Below are 14,381 nucleotides of genomic sequence, written 5' to 3'. Positions count from 1 at the left end.
GATGTATGTAGGGATGCAGAAAAGATAAAGGTGACAGACAAGCAGGTAGAGAAAAGGAAACAGAAGGGGAATACAGTAGATAGGTAGGTAGGAGAGGGCAATGACGCAACGGAGTGGAAGGCAGGCAGGTGCTTAGGTAGGTGGAGCAGGGGATGAAAGAACAGGCAGGCAGGCAGGCAGGCAGGGAGGTGGATAGGAAGGCAGGCAGGTAAGCAGAGGAAGGCAAGCAGGTAGGTAGGGAGAGCAGAGTTGGGGGGAGGGAGAAGGAGAGGGAGACTGAGAGGGCGTAACGGGTGCACGCTCCACATACTCGGCCCGCTTCATGGCATCACTCACCTCTACCCCCCTCTGCCCCCCCTGACATCTTTCATGCCCCCTCCTCCCCCTCCACCCAGCTCCTTCATGCCCCCTTCTCCTCCCTCAGTCATACCCTTCCTCCCACCTTTTTTTCACGCCCCTTGTCATACCTTTCTTTCACTCTGTCATATCCTTATTTCACCCCTGTCACACCTTTATCTGCCTTTCATACTCTCTCTCTACCTCCTCATATCTTTTATAACTTCATCCCTTTTCCCTCCTCACCTCTCCCTTTTCTCTGTGCCCCATTCCTCCTTTTCTCTGTCTCCCTTCGTCCTTTTTCCTGCCCCTCCCTCCCCTCAGTGCACCTCCACCAGCTGCCCCCCTTTCCTCGTCCCATTCCTTGAGGGGGCAGTTAATGAGGCTAGGATGGACCAGATGATAGGGTGATTGACGCTGCGTGATAAAGCCCTGGGAAATGACGGGGAAGAGGGGGAGGCGAAGGTGAAAAGGGGGGAGGGACGAAAGAGGGCAAGGGAGATAAATGAGGAGAAAGGGAGCGGGGCTGATGAACTAGGGGAAAGGGAGAAATGAAAGGGAAAGAGAGTAAGGGAGGTAAAAAGAATAAGAAGAGAAAGGGAAAGATGAGACGGAAAGAGAGCAAGAGATGTGTGATAGGAGAAAGGGAGAGATGAGAGGGAAAGAGAACAGGAAAGATATATGAGGAGAAAGGGAGAGAAGAATACATAGAACTGGTGACGAAAGAGAAATGAGGAGTAAAAGAAGAATGTTAGAGTGGGGAGGGGAAGAAGAGGAGGAAGAGATGAGAGGGAGAAGTTTAGAGAAGGGGAGAAGAGGGAGATGAGAGGGAGGGACGAACAGGGAGAGAGCAGTGGAGGGGGAGATGAAAGAGAGGGAGGAGTGGAGGGGAAAGGAGGGGAGGGGGGGGGACGGCGAAGGGGGAAAGTCACTGGCCGCACCTGACCTGTAGAAACACACATACGAATGCACACACACGCCCACCTTACTCCTCCCCTCCTCCACCCACGTCTCCTCCCTCCTCCCCTTTCCTTCCCCCCCCCCACACTTCTCTTTATCTTCTTGTACGGGCATTCTTTACGTAACTTCGTGTTCTCGTTTACACACCTCACATAGTGTTGCGCTTTTTTTTTATATAAGTTACCCCAAATTAGCCATCACTTTTCATTCCTTTCTCATTCACTTATCACGCGACATTTAATGGAGCAACAAAACCACTATATCTTTAACGCCGATAATGTAATAATATGTTTACTGGGCAGATATAATATTCTTTTATGATTAATCGATATTTTTTTTTCTTCTGCCACTTCGGGGTAAAGAAAACGGGCGCATCGATGACGTTAGGCCCCACGAAGCAGAAAGTAGGAAGTAGTGGCTGTGAGAGAGAGAGAGATGGAGGGAGCGAGGGTCGGGGAGGAGAAGCCTAGACACCGCTATGACGTGCCACCATTGTCATCATCATTGTCATCATCATCATCATCACTAATCATCTCCATCGCGTCTCCTCCTACTCTTTTGACGGTCGCGTTGTTGTTGTTGTTGGTGGTGGTGGTGATGGTGGTGGTGGTGTTAATATCAGCATCGTTGGCATTGTTGTCGGTGTCCTCTGGTTCACCGGTGGTTATTGCTGTTATTGCTGATGATGATACGGTCACTGTCTTTCCTTTTACGTTATTTCATGTCCCCAGGTACGAGGGACAATTCTGTTACCGTTGTATCACCTGGTGTTACTATTATCTTTACCATTACTACTGTTATCAGTAACAGTATTACCACTACGACAGCTACATCAACAACAACTATTGCTGCTACTACTGTAGCAAAACTAGAGCAAAAACAGCAAGTTACTGCTACTACTACTGCTACTACTACTTCTGCTACTACTACTTCTGCTGCTGCTACTACTACTACTACTACTACTACTACTACTACTACTATGACCCTCACTTTTACCTGTGGGCAAGTAAGCAGGAAGGCCTCAGCAGATCAGCATTAAGCAGGCCAGTCTTCGCTCTCCTTGACCGCTTCCCGTTTAGCAGTCATTGAGGGGAGGGACGAGAGGAAGGGGAGGATTAGGGGAGGGGAGAGAGAGGGGATGAGGTGGGGGAGAAAGTGGGGTGGTGTAGATTACTGGAGGGGGGAGAGAGGGATCGAGGAGATGGAACAGAGGAGGGAGAGTGGTAGGGAGGTGTGGGTGAGAAGAAGAGAGTGGAAAGAGAGGATGAGTGGAGAGAGAGAGATAGAGAGAGAGAGAGAGAGAGAGAGGGGGGATGGGGAGGCTATAGAAGGAGAGAAAAGGTATAGGGGATGAGGGGAAGAAAGGGGAGGGGAGGGATAGGGCTGTGGTGTGGACGGGAGTGGAGGAGGGGTGTGGTTGTAGAAACTTATGTAACTAAAACCACGGCCTTTCTTACGTTAGCAATACGTCATTCTCGGTTGTAATTACCTCTCCCACCGCCATCACTTCTACTACTATTATTAAAACAACAACGCCTTTGTTATTGCGTCTAAACAACAGCAAATCTTCCTGCCCTAGTATTTTCATCGTGATTACAACAATATCTCTTCCTCCTCCTCCTCCTCCTCCTCATACTACTACTACTACTACTATTAGTACTACGACTGCAACGACTACTACTACTACGACTGCAACGACTACTACTACTACTACTACTACTACAACTATAGGCCTTAATATATCTATAGCATACGCCTCATACTTTCACCCCAACACCTGGCGCTACGGTAACCTAGCGAGTGCGAATCCAGTGAAATGTTAGAGCGCCATGGGTCGGGGAAACTCAGCCTCTCCTTGGGTGATGCCATTTAACCAGATCCCCAGCAGCAGAAGCCAGGCTGGGGAAGAGGGCCTGTAGGGCTGGGCTGGGGGCAGGAGGGAGGGAGGGAGAGAGAGGGAGGCAATAGGGAGGGAGGGAGTAGGGCAGGGCCGGTAGGGCGAGGAAAGTGTTGTGCGTCGGTGCATTCTGGCCCTTATGGCGCGGCCTGTGCTGGGAGTCGCGGGTGACCTACTTGCAGCGTGAGTTGACGCCGGTGACGTCACGCCAGGAAAGTGAACGTACGGGTGGATGACCTGACGGGGCTGCGGCCGAGCCAGTACTGCCGCCTCTGCCGCAGCGGCCGCACGGAGCGCCTCCTTCACGCCCTACTTCACACGCGTTGCCCCCATGCTGGCTGCGGCACCTACAGAAGAACAGAACCATAGAACACAGTGAGATCTACAGGAGAACACAACCACAGAACACAGAGGCCCTCAAGAAGACACAATCATATAGCCCAGGGAGACCTACAGAATACACCCATATAGCAGTGAAACTTACAGAAGAACACAGTAAGACCTACAGAATACAACCACAGAGAATTGTGAGACAGAGGAGTGAAGGTGCCGCTGGTGTGGTTACCCAAGAGACAGTGAAGGGTAGTGAGATCACCTGCGGACACCTGGTTACCTGTGATTTACCTAGGGCAGCGGGGCGTTCATTGACCCCCCTGTACCAACCCTCTCACCCAACCCTATACCCTGCCCTTGGGAAAGGTGCTGTGAGGTGTCAGCTAACCAAAAGGAGAGCAAAACTTATGAGAGATAGCTAAAAAAAAAAATAGTGCCCACATTTAATAACCCAAGATAAACTGGAGGTCAAAACCCACAAGAGATAGCTGAAAAAAAGGTGTTCACAAATAAAAACCCAAGTTAATCTGAGGGAGATCAATACCAAAAAGAGATTGTTGATAGAAGTTACCCCAAGAAGAGAACTTTGTGAGGCACTGGTAGACTCGCTCCCTCATAGTGAAAACAGTCCCGGGGTGTCAGTGAAAGTGCGGCACTCACCCTCGTCACTTTCCACACACACACGATGGTCAGTGGCACCCGGCAGTGAAAACCCGCCCGCCCAGGCACGCTTGGACTGGTGGTATTTAAAAGTGAGGAGTAAAAAGTGTGGGATTCGGAGCGCCGCGAGGATGGTGCTGCGTCCCTTCCCCACCACCACCGCCGTCAGGAGGAGACCAGGGGGTAAGTTGCTCTCGGTGTCACATCAAGAGAGAGAAACGTCACCATTTATTTAAGCAAAGTCCCCATTATCTAAAGTGGACTGTCCATTTACTTCCAAAGAACTCTCCATTTGCATAAACTCTACGGAATATTGCCTAGACAGTTTCGCGTCTTGGTGCTCATTGACACTTTAGAAGGGAGAGACGACCCTATAAACCTAGAGAAACGTCCCCATTTACCTAGAAAGTACTACCGATGTAATTCGAAACTCTCCATTTGCACAACCTCTACGCAATAACTCCAAATAGTTTCGCGTCTGGGTGCTCAGTAAAACAATAGTCATGTCCTATTAACCAGGACTATGCTTGGTTATTCCGCGAGAGCTTCAAGTGTCATTGCAGTGGCATACCAATAGAGAGGTTCCCATTTATCTAAATTTGGCATTTTTTCCACCAGGACAGTTTCGAGGTTAGGTTCTAGTTTTCTGTGTGGATGAAATGTGCCCACTTATCAGAAAGGTGCTAAGCGTGTGTATGTATTGTAATTCATTCTTGGGAAAATATGACAATATGAACCCGCAAGGTAATTTTATCTAACATTTAAAGTTCATTTTAGTGAGCTTAGTCTTGGACTTTCTGGCACCTCTTAGTGATTTATAATAAATGTTGCACTTTAATATTCCATTGTATCTCTTATACAGTATGTTTTTTGTTATGGCATAGATTGCTTGCATAACGTACCAGACACTAACGTGCTGTGTACAGAAGTAAACTGTTAATAAAGAGCTGCAAGACAAACCTCGTAAGTCAAGAAGAATGTGGTCCTTGATCTGGTATCTCACGAGTCTCTTTGTATATGTGGACATCCCGTAGAGTTTTCTCTCGTGTGTCAGCCCCTCCCCCCATCCCATTTCCTTTTCCCTTCATCCCTCCATCCTTTCTCCCAGTCCCTCCTCCCTCCTTCCCATCTGTCCCCCTCTCTCCTCCTCCTCATCCCCCCTCTCTCCATTCCTCCATCCCCCCCTCCCCTTTCCCTAACCCCAAACCTCACCCCTTGCCTTCCTCCTCCCACCAACCCACGTGTTCCGCTTGACAGGGGTAGGGGAGTTGGGAGGGGGAGGAGAAAGACTCACACACGTGCGCACGCAGACGCACCCTCTCCCACCTCTCCCCACCCCTCTTCCTGACGCATACTTACGCAACAACGCACTAAAGGCAACGCACTCTTCATTTATTATTCACGAGTTAGTGTTTTGATCTTTTGGTGTTCCACATGGGAATCATTGACCTGTGGCACAATGCTTCTTACCTCACCTCCGCTTCACATATTGCAGCATTTATCGCCGTTCCATCCACCATCTACTATTTCCATCCTTTTCTACCAAAATTAGCGTTGAAATGTAGAAAACTGAAAACATGGAAATTATTTTAAGCTCTCTTCATTACGGTTTATGCGTGATTTCATCCTTTACACTTAGATTCTTGCCACCACCTGATGATTTTTACTAAGCTTAACCCTCTACTTCATTATAGTTAAGTCTGAGCTCCCTACCACCACTTCTCCTCGGATATAAGTTCTTCAGGAGTCATTTAGTAACAAGAATCCTGGGTACCTGTATTTAATTATAAGTGTAAGTGAAAAATTATAGTAGTGGGTGAAGGTCTAGGTGTAGGTGTAGGTGAAAAATAATGGGTATCCTTGGTTGAAAAGAGGCACTGTTAGCTGGTGTACCTTGGGTGGTGTGGGGCGGGGCGGGATGGGCGGGGCGGGGCGGAGTTGAGGGGATCGTGGCCATGCACCCCTCGGGAAATGCCAGGGTCGCGGGGCTGTCTTTTATATGGTGCGAGGACCCCGGGTTGTGTCGATGTGTGCTTCCTGTGTGTGTGTGTGTGTGTGTGTGTGTGTGTGTGTGTGTGTGTGTGTGTGTACAAAAAAGTGTATGCCTCGTTATGTTAGTGCTTGTGGGTATGTGAATATGAGAAAGTGTGTTTGTGTTGTTGGCGCTATTTAAGTGTGTGTGTGTGTGTGTGTGTGTGTGTGTGTGTGTGTGTGTGTGTGTGTGCGCGCATTCTCAGGGGTCACACACTGCCTTGCCTTGGTGCCTCCCTTCAGCACTTCCTTCTCTTCTTCCCTCCTGCTCCTCCTCCTCCATGCTATTTTTGTCACTCGCCTTGCTATTCTTCTCATATTTTCCCCTCTCACCTTCGACATTTTTCACAGATTCTTTTTATCTTTTAGCCTTCCTTTTTTATTCCTTCCCCTCTGATTCCTCCTACCTTTTGTCCCCACTTTCCATCCCGCACCATCCTTGCTTCTCTTCATTTCCCCTGGCGTTCCTCCCTATTTTATACCTAAGAACCTTGGCTGGCAGGAAGAAGGAGGATGAGGAGGGAGGGGGAACGAGGGTGGGAGGGACCTTGTCTAGACTCGAGTCCTGATCTAAGCCAAGAACGGAGTATCCTTGTGAGAATTTCCGCGTTGTTTATAAAAAGGTGTTATGTTGGACTCTTGACCGAATGCAGACAATAACGACTTGATTGCTGTAGGTAATGTTCACGGGTTGATGTAGGTACTGGGGCGTAAGTTTTGGGTTTTGGGTCTGTTGGCGTGACGTGGGTACTGGGGCATTGTAGGTACTGAGATGTGCGTTTTGGGAATCGTATAGATACTGAGATATTGAAATACTTTGTTGTAGCTAATTGGGTGTTGAAGTCATTGCGATGCTGAGGAGGACACGATGTTAGTTTCCAGAATAGGTCTTGGATGTTAGTTTTGTTGCATCTCTTTGCTAGTGGTGCCTTTTCAGAGTGGTTATTGCATCCACCGTCACCTACTCACTCCCCCATCTTCCCTCTCTCCCCTCACTTCACCCCCCCCCCCTCGCTCTCGTGACACAAAGCGTATGTCTGCCCTCTTCCCCTCAGCCGCCGACCTCTCTCCCTCTTTCTAGTCTCCCCTCGCTCCAGAGTTCATAGACCCCTTAACGATCGCCCCAGTCGTGTTTTAGGGTGAGGGGAGCGTGGAGGAGAGAGAGAGAGAGAGAGAGAGAGAAGGGGGGGAATTAGTAATGAATGCAAGTGAGTAATAATAATAATGATAATAATAATAATAATAATAATAATAATAATAATAATTGAGGCAGATTGGGGGTAGAGATAGATAGATAGATAGATAGAGAGAGAGAGAGAGAGAGAGAGAGCCGGGGTTCGTTGGTAACAGAGACAGGAAGAGAGGGAGGGGAAAGTGAGAAGGGGTCATGCTGGTTGCTGAGGGACGATTTACGACTACTTTCCCCGCATGAAAACTGTTCCATTCTTTTTTTTTCTGTCTCTCCCTCATTGTTCTTAATTTTGAGGTGTCTCTCCTTGCTTCTTATAGCCATATAGTTCGTTATATGGTATTGTGGCAGCTCCATTCTTCCCTCACTTATTGCTCTTAATTCTAGGTGTCTTTCTTTGCCTTGTAGTATATGGCATTTTGGGGTAGATGCATAACACCAGTTCCATTCTCTTCTCAGTAACTGTTTTAAATGTGTGACTTGGCGTGGTATATTCTCTTCGTTCATTTTGGTGTTGTTGCCGTATTGGTAATGGATATGAGTTGACAGGTGTTGATGCTGTTGATTGAAGTTTCATTTATTTGCTGAAGGAAAAATATTGATGTTGATATATGACTGTCTGATTTAGGAGAAATTATCAAACTGTCGATGCCAGCTTGATCGAGGAAATAATGTCTGTGCTGACTCTGCCTGACTGAATACCTGAAGAAAACTGTCTCACTGTCAATGCTTGATAGATAGTTAAGAAAAATTGATAGTTCTGTTCACGCTTGTTCGACTGATTATGGGGAAAAAATAAGTGAGGATGGTGACGAGTGCTGATTTGCCGTGGTAGATCAGCAGTCGGGATTCAGCCGAACACACGCGGAAGTTACGTACCCGCTACCTGTACAGCATCGCACTTCCCATTTCCGGTTTTGGGTGGCGTTGGGAGAGGACGGCGTAGGTTTGAAGGTGACCACCGATAAGGCCGCATCCAAGGCAGACGCGTGCGGTGCATCTACTTACTCCCGGAGTCTCGCCTCTACGGGTGTCAAGGTTAAGCTCAGGCGTGCTCCTAACTCCACGGGCTTTTACCCTAGCAGGAGTGAGCGGAGTGGTGTAATTTTGGGGTGATGGGGAGAGGAGGTGAATGTAGAAACTCCCCTGTGTGACTAATATGTCATGCAGTCGATAATGACAATGAAAGCGAGTGGTGGGGGTAGTAAGAGTGAGTGTGGCGGGTGTGAGCAGCGCGGGTGAAAGTCGTGTGCGCGGGGAGGTCTGGGTGGGAGGCGACGGGGGCAGGTGGGGGGTGGGGAGGAAACAGAATGGGGAGGATACTGGGTGGGGGGTGCCGGTGGGAGCGACCCCAGCCAACCCGCCGCGGACTCACACGCTCCCAGTCGCTCACTGAACGAGCTAGAGAACGGAGGAGGAGCCGTCGACGCTCCCTCTCTCACTCACACACACGCACGGTGTAACCTTGGATGTTTACCTGGACAACCTGAACGAGGAATAGCCACACCCGACCACAGCTTACAGTGCCTTGAAGTGTTTGTGGAGTCTTGGATACAGTGCTTCGAGCCTCCTGGCAATTAGTGAGCGTTTTTAGTGATCTTTAGTGCATCACTCTCGCAAATCAGTGGTGGTGGTGACAGCTTGTCGTGGATAGTTTACAGTGACAGTCCGACAACACAAATGAAAATGCCTGAAGAAGATTTACCAATACTGAAAGGATTACTACAACATGGAGTGGCGCCACATTACATGAGTAAGTGTTCGACAGGAGTTTGGTTCAGCCCCACCCTTCCTTCACACATAGAGGAAACGGTGTTTTTTGCAAAGTATAATGTATGGGATGTGTGGTGTGTATAATCATTACGTTAGCAACAACGCCCATGGGAAAGGGAAGGGGTGTAGGGCGGTGTGATGGGTGTATGTGTTCTGGTGTGTGAGGGAGGTGGCGATGACCCCTCCACCACCCGTCGCTGGTTTCGATCGAACTGGTAGGGGGAAAGTAACAGAGGGAATCAATAAGCCAGGTGTGTGGTGCTATGGGGTGTAAAAGGCCAGCGAAACCACCGTACTCTATCACTCATATAGTGCCCGCCGCGAGTGGGGAAAACTTAGCAATATTTCCAGGGAGCTGGGGTCGATGCTCGATGGCGCTGGGGGACTTTCAGTTCTCAACACTCTTCTGTGACTATATCAGTTTGAAGATTTAATTTCCATCGTGTGGGCAGAAGGGAAAATTGGAGCCGGGAGCCACGTGTGTAGGCATGTGTTTACCGGGTCGTCGGCCGAGTGAGGGGAGCTTGTGGGGAGGGGGAGGGGAGCTGAGTGAGAGAGAGGGGAACGAACCTTACCCTCTTTCACTCCCAGTTCACCTTTTTTGTGGAAATCGGTTCACATATCTCGTTGTGTTTGGTGATTTTGAGGAACTGATTTTAGTACTTGTGTGATATTCTAATGTTCTGGATACACGTGTTTGGAAACGTGTGTGCGCGGTGATTGCCTGGTGATGCTTGGCGACCTGACGCGGCCCGACCTACATTCCTCTTGTGTGGCTTCCCCTCGCACCTGGGACGAGGGAAGGAGACAATAGCAGACAGAGAGAGAGAGAGAGAAAGAGAGATGGAAGTAAGAGATGATTGATGGATATGAATGAGACTGAACACCAGTCGTTTCAGAGAGGGGAAGGAAGGGAAGAAGAATGAGGCTGGATAGCGAGCGTTTCAGAGAGAGGGGATGCAAGGATAGGGATGGAATTGGATTGTAGGTATTCCAGAGAGGTGATGGGAGGAAATGGAAGGATATGGTTAATATTGTAAAAAAGTGGGAACAAGGATTAAATAGCGTGAGCATAAAAATTTTTATCACTGGTAAAGAACAGAGATTGAAACCTCTACAACGTGTCATTTTCGTCGCTGCCGCGTGGATAGTAATGGCTTGGTTTTCTCGTTCGTCTTTCATCTCATCACATCTTTCTTCCTCATTTAGGGTAGTATTTAGTAATTACCGTATTGTCGTTATTGTACATGCCTTCACTAATACAAGTACAGAGTTCAACAAAGTCAGTTGATGCACATTCAATATTGTAATAGGAAATCATAGTAAAGACCACCAACATAGTGTGTAAAATAGATACACCTACCAAAACCTCCATTGGAAATCGTTATTAAATACCAACAGCAAACTATAACAAACCCTCCTCATACTAAGTCACTTTCTCTCTTTACAGCCGTGCGCTTCGGCCGGGTCCCCAAGAGGGAGAAGGCCAAGATCCTGGCGGCGATGCAGAGTGTGAACGCCCGGTCACAGGAGAAGGCTGTGTTGGCAGAGTTGGAGGATGACTCAAGGGTGACCGCGGCCATCATCAGGGCCCACATGGACACCTGCGACTTCACAAGAGACAAGGTTGCCCCCATGCTGCAGCAGGCGAGGGCCCACCCCAGCTACACCCAGTGCCCCCCAACCTTGGTGAGTTGAGAGCCTTATACTCAATCTCATTTCCATTAGCTAGATAGGTTGAGTTTGGGGGGTAGAGAAGAAATGCTGGGTTCCTGCTTGAGGGGAAATAGAGTGAGTTACTATTTGATATTAGTAGTTCATTTGTGCTGAGTCGTAATAACTTAGTGTGGGTAGTACCAGCAGAGGTCGACGTGCTTTGTCAACTAAGGGAGGGGGGGGACGGGAACGTGAGAACTAGGTTTAGGATTTATCCGAAACGAGGGTAGGATCGGAAACGGCGGATGTGGCCTCACCCCGTCTAACTGTGGTAGGATGTTGGGTGTGCGTGGGAGAGAGGATGAGGGGATGTGGGTGTGGATGTGACGGCTACAAAAAAAGACAGGGGGTGATGAGTGGGAATTCCTGGGAAGAGAGGATGCGCTCACATAAACATTTTAGGATGGGAGGGGGTCAGTTCCCGGAGCTTGTTTGGCTGACACACCGTTGCGCCAGCTCAGAGTTAAACGTAAACATACATATGCTATTCTGGTGCATAACGCTTAGACACATACACTATTCTTGTTCTTACATAGAGACACACTCACCTCCAGCACATAATAGACTCACATGCAGATAGGCTATAATAACATGGTCATTTGCTTGGGACTGTTTTCGACTATGCTTTCTCACGCCCTCTCACATACTGTATAAGCACACTGACACACCAGCTGCGATAATGCACACTCACCTATATGCAGTCATTATAACACACACACGCATGTGTGTGTGTGTGTGTGTGTGTGTGTGTGTGTGTGTGTACGCATCCCTGACCATCAAGCCAACCAGGAAGCAAAGACATGACCATCAGAAGCGAGGTTGCTGAACAGAACGTAGGATGTTGCACCAAGGAGGATGAGACTTGATATTACCGAAATAAAAAAAACTATCATAATTATTTTAATTATTGCGGAAGTCGACACTCGTAAGTTTGTAAATAAAGAAAGGTAAAAACTCACTGGTAAGAAATATTTTGCCTTTAAGGAGGAAGATAGACAACGCTTGTAATTAGACTGCAAAAAGAGAAGGGGAAAGAAATCGATTGCGTCAGTAAAGGATGTAAAGGTAGCCTGGGCGTTCAGTATTAAAAACTAGGAAGTGAGTCTCCACGCGAGTTTAATCATAGTGCAAGGTGATCCCGATTGTGGTAGTTGTATTAGGTGATGGTGATTGTGGAAGGTGATTATGGTTGTGAGAGGTGATGATAGTGGTGGTGGCTGGTGATTGTATCAGTAGTGGTAATAATGGTAGGTGCGGTGATAGTGAAAACAATATATGACACCGGTGACAGCCTTAGTTGTTGTGGAAGGATATAGTGATAGTTGTGTTGGTAGGTATTAGTAATCTTACCTGTTGTAAATATTAAAAAAATATATTTGATAGAGTGAGACATTTGTGAAAAGCGATAATGGTAGTTGTGGTAGAGACCGAATGTTGATAGTCGTGGTAGGGAGCGGAGGTTGGTTGGCTCAGTGTGGCACCACTTGCGGGAGGGAGGGAGGGATCATCAAGGTCAGGCGAGTTCAAGTTCACGCGACCTTATCTTCAGGAAGTCGCTGCCGCCACGATAAGAGCGGAAGATAAGGCGTGTTTGTGTGTGTGTGTGTGTGTTGCGACGCCACTTTTAGCTTACACCACCACTCCCGGAACACACACACACACACACACACACACACACACACACACACACACACACTGCTTTTATGAGCTTGAGAGTTTATATCATCGATTCCTCTCTGCTTCAATACTGCCAGACACCTTTGAGGACTAGGTTATTTATAGTGATGAATCTCTCTCTCTCTCTCTCTCTCGTTTTGGTTACCTTATTAACGTGATATAGCTCTCTTATCCTCTTAGTGTAATTTCAGGTCATAATCGCATCAGATATATTGGTCTTAGAATCTCACGTGGCCAGCGACTGATAATGTACTGTTCTGGGCCATGATGTAAGCAGAGCCCAGAATGAATCATGCGGATATGCTTACTGTGTGTGTGTGTGTGTGTGTGTGTACAGCAACTAGAGCTGTGTGGTGATGACAGATTCAGTGCGTGTCGGCCCAGCGGTCAGCCAAGGTCGGGATAAAGGGGGGGGGGGTGGAGGGTGAGTGATGAAGGGAGACAGGATGGTGTGGGCAGAGACATTTAGGGATAAGATACGTGTTAGTGTAGGTGGAGAGAATAGATAGTGGGGCGTGGTCAGAGGAGTGCGTAGGTCATCATACATAGTTGGTAGGAATGGTGATAGATTTCGGTTGGTAGATAAACGGATATACATTGACCCCTCAGAGTGTGTGGGAGGTATAAGGAGTGGTGAGGGAGAAAGAGGGATGAGAGAAAATACAGTAGAAGCAGGTTGGGAGGTATGGGAAAGGGTGCTCAATGGAGGAGGGTCAGAGGATGGGGACCCCGCTTGTTTGTCGCTACCGTGATTGTGTAGCTGATGGCAAGGACAGGCGAGGGTGAAGGGTAGATCACAAGTTAGATATAATTGTCCCTCTCAAACCCTCCCTCTTTCCTCACTTCCACTAGCCCTCTCCACCCTTGCAAGTGACGGACCCTGATACACACCTGGTGAATGGGAAGGAACAGCTTGCTGATGGGGTGGATATCCTCAGGAACTTGGAAATATAACACACACCTTCATTAAGATATCTCCACTCGTTCTCCCCCCTCCCCTGATGTAACCTGAACTTTGATCCCCTCTCCTAACTGAGGCCCAGAATAATTCCACATATATTCATAAAGCTCTGTCCAGTCATTCCACATGCTGACGTAAATTTAACATGATAGCCGTTCTAACTTTGGCCCAGAATGGATCCCCTGCACACACACACACACACACACACACACACACACACACACACACACACACTCACACATTTAAAGGGCTTTCTTCCGTTTCCATATGCTGACGTAACTTAACTCCTATCCCAACTCCTAATCTTCTTCCTCTTGGTAACCTGCCCATGCTTCCTCACCCTCCCATCTCCCCTCCCCTGTCTTGCCCATCCTCTTGCATAATCCCCTCCCCCTCCCCCTGCCTACCCACCCGCACCCTCCTTCCCACACCTCGCTTCTCCTCCTCTTACTGCATGTCCTCACTACACGTCCTCGCTACACATAAATGTAAGCAACTGCCCCTACCAGCCCCACAGCCTGCAAGTGAAATGCGTGTGTGTGTGTGTGTGTGTGTGTGTGTGTGTGTGTGTGTGTGAGAGAGAGAGAGAGAGGGGATTGGGGTAGGTGTGATTAGTTGTCACGTGTACAGGTTTCATCAGCTTTGGTGGTTTATCAGTAATACTCCACTGCCCCCCCCCCTCTCTCTCTCTCACACACACACACACACACACACACACACACACACACACACACACACATTTTTCCTATAAGCACACACTCTGGGAAGCCCAACACACCCGAGATATTTATTGACCGTAGCAGCGACGTCGACTATTGGAGTGTTCAGAGTGACGTCACGCAAAAGGG

The 14,381-nt window shown here is 48.3% G+C and overlaps 1 protein-coding gene across 1 annotated transcript in view; it reads left to right on the top strand.

Moving 5' to 3' along the window:
• Positions 1–14,381, top strand: part of LOC145412926 (ecdysone-inducible protein E75-like) — a 503,619-nt gene that overhangs the window by 481,199 nt on the left and 8,039 nt on the right. Inside the window, exon 4 of the mRNA XM_080282730.1 lies at positions 10,630–10,868. Coding sequence (XP_080138856.1) covers positions 10,630–10,868 — 239 coding nt within the window. The remainder of the gene's footprint in view (positions 1–10,629; positions 10,869–14,381) is intronic.

Source organism: Coenobita brevimanus, chromosome 94, assembly GCF_032717465.1.
Source record: "Coenobita brevimanus isolate Jiangsu-jjx chromosome 94, ASM3271746v2, whole genome shotgun sequence".
NCBI classification, from domain to species: domain Eukaryota; kingdom Metazoa; phylum Arthropoda; class Malacostraca; order Decapoda; family Coenobitidae; genus Coenobita; species Coenobita brevimanus.
Note: the sequence above shows the minus strand (reverse complement) of the source record. Positions and strands in the feature narration are given on the sequence as shown.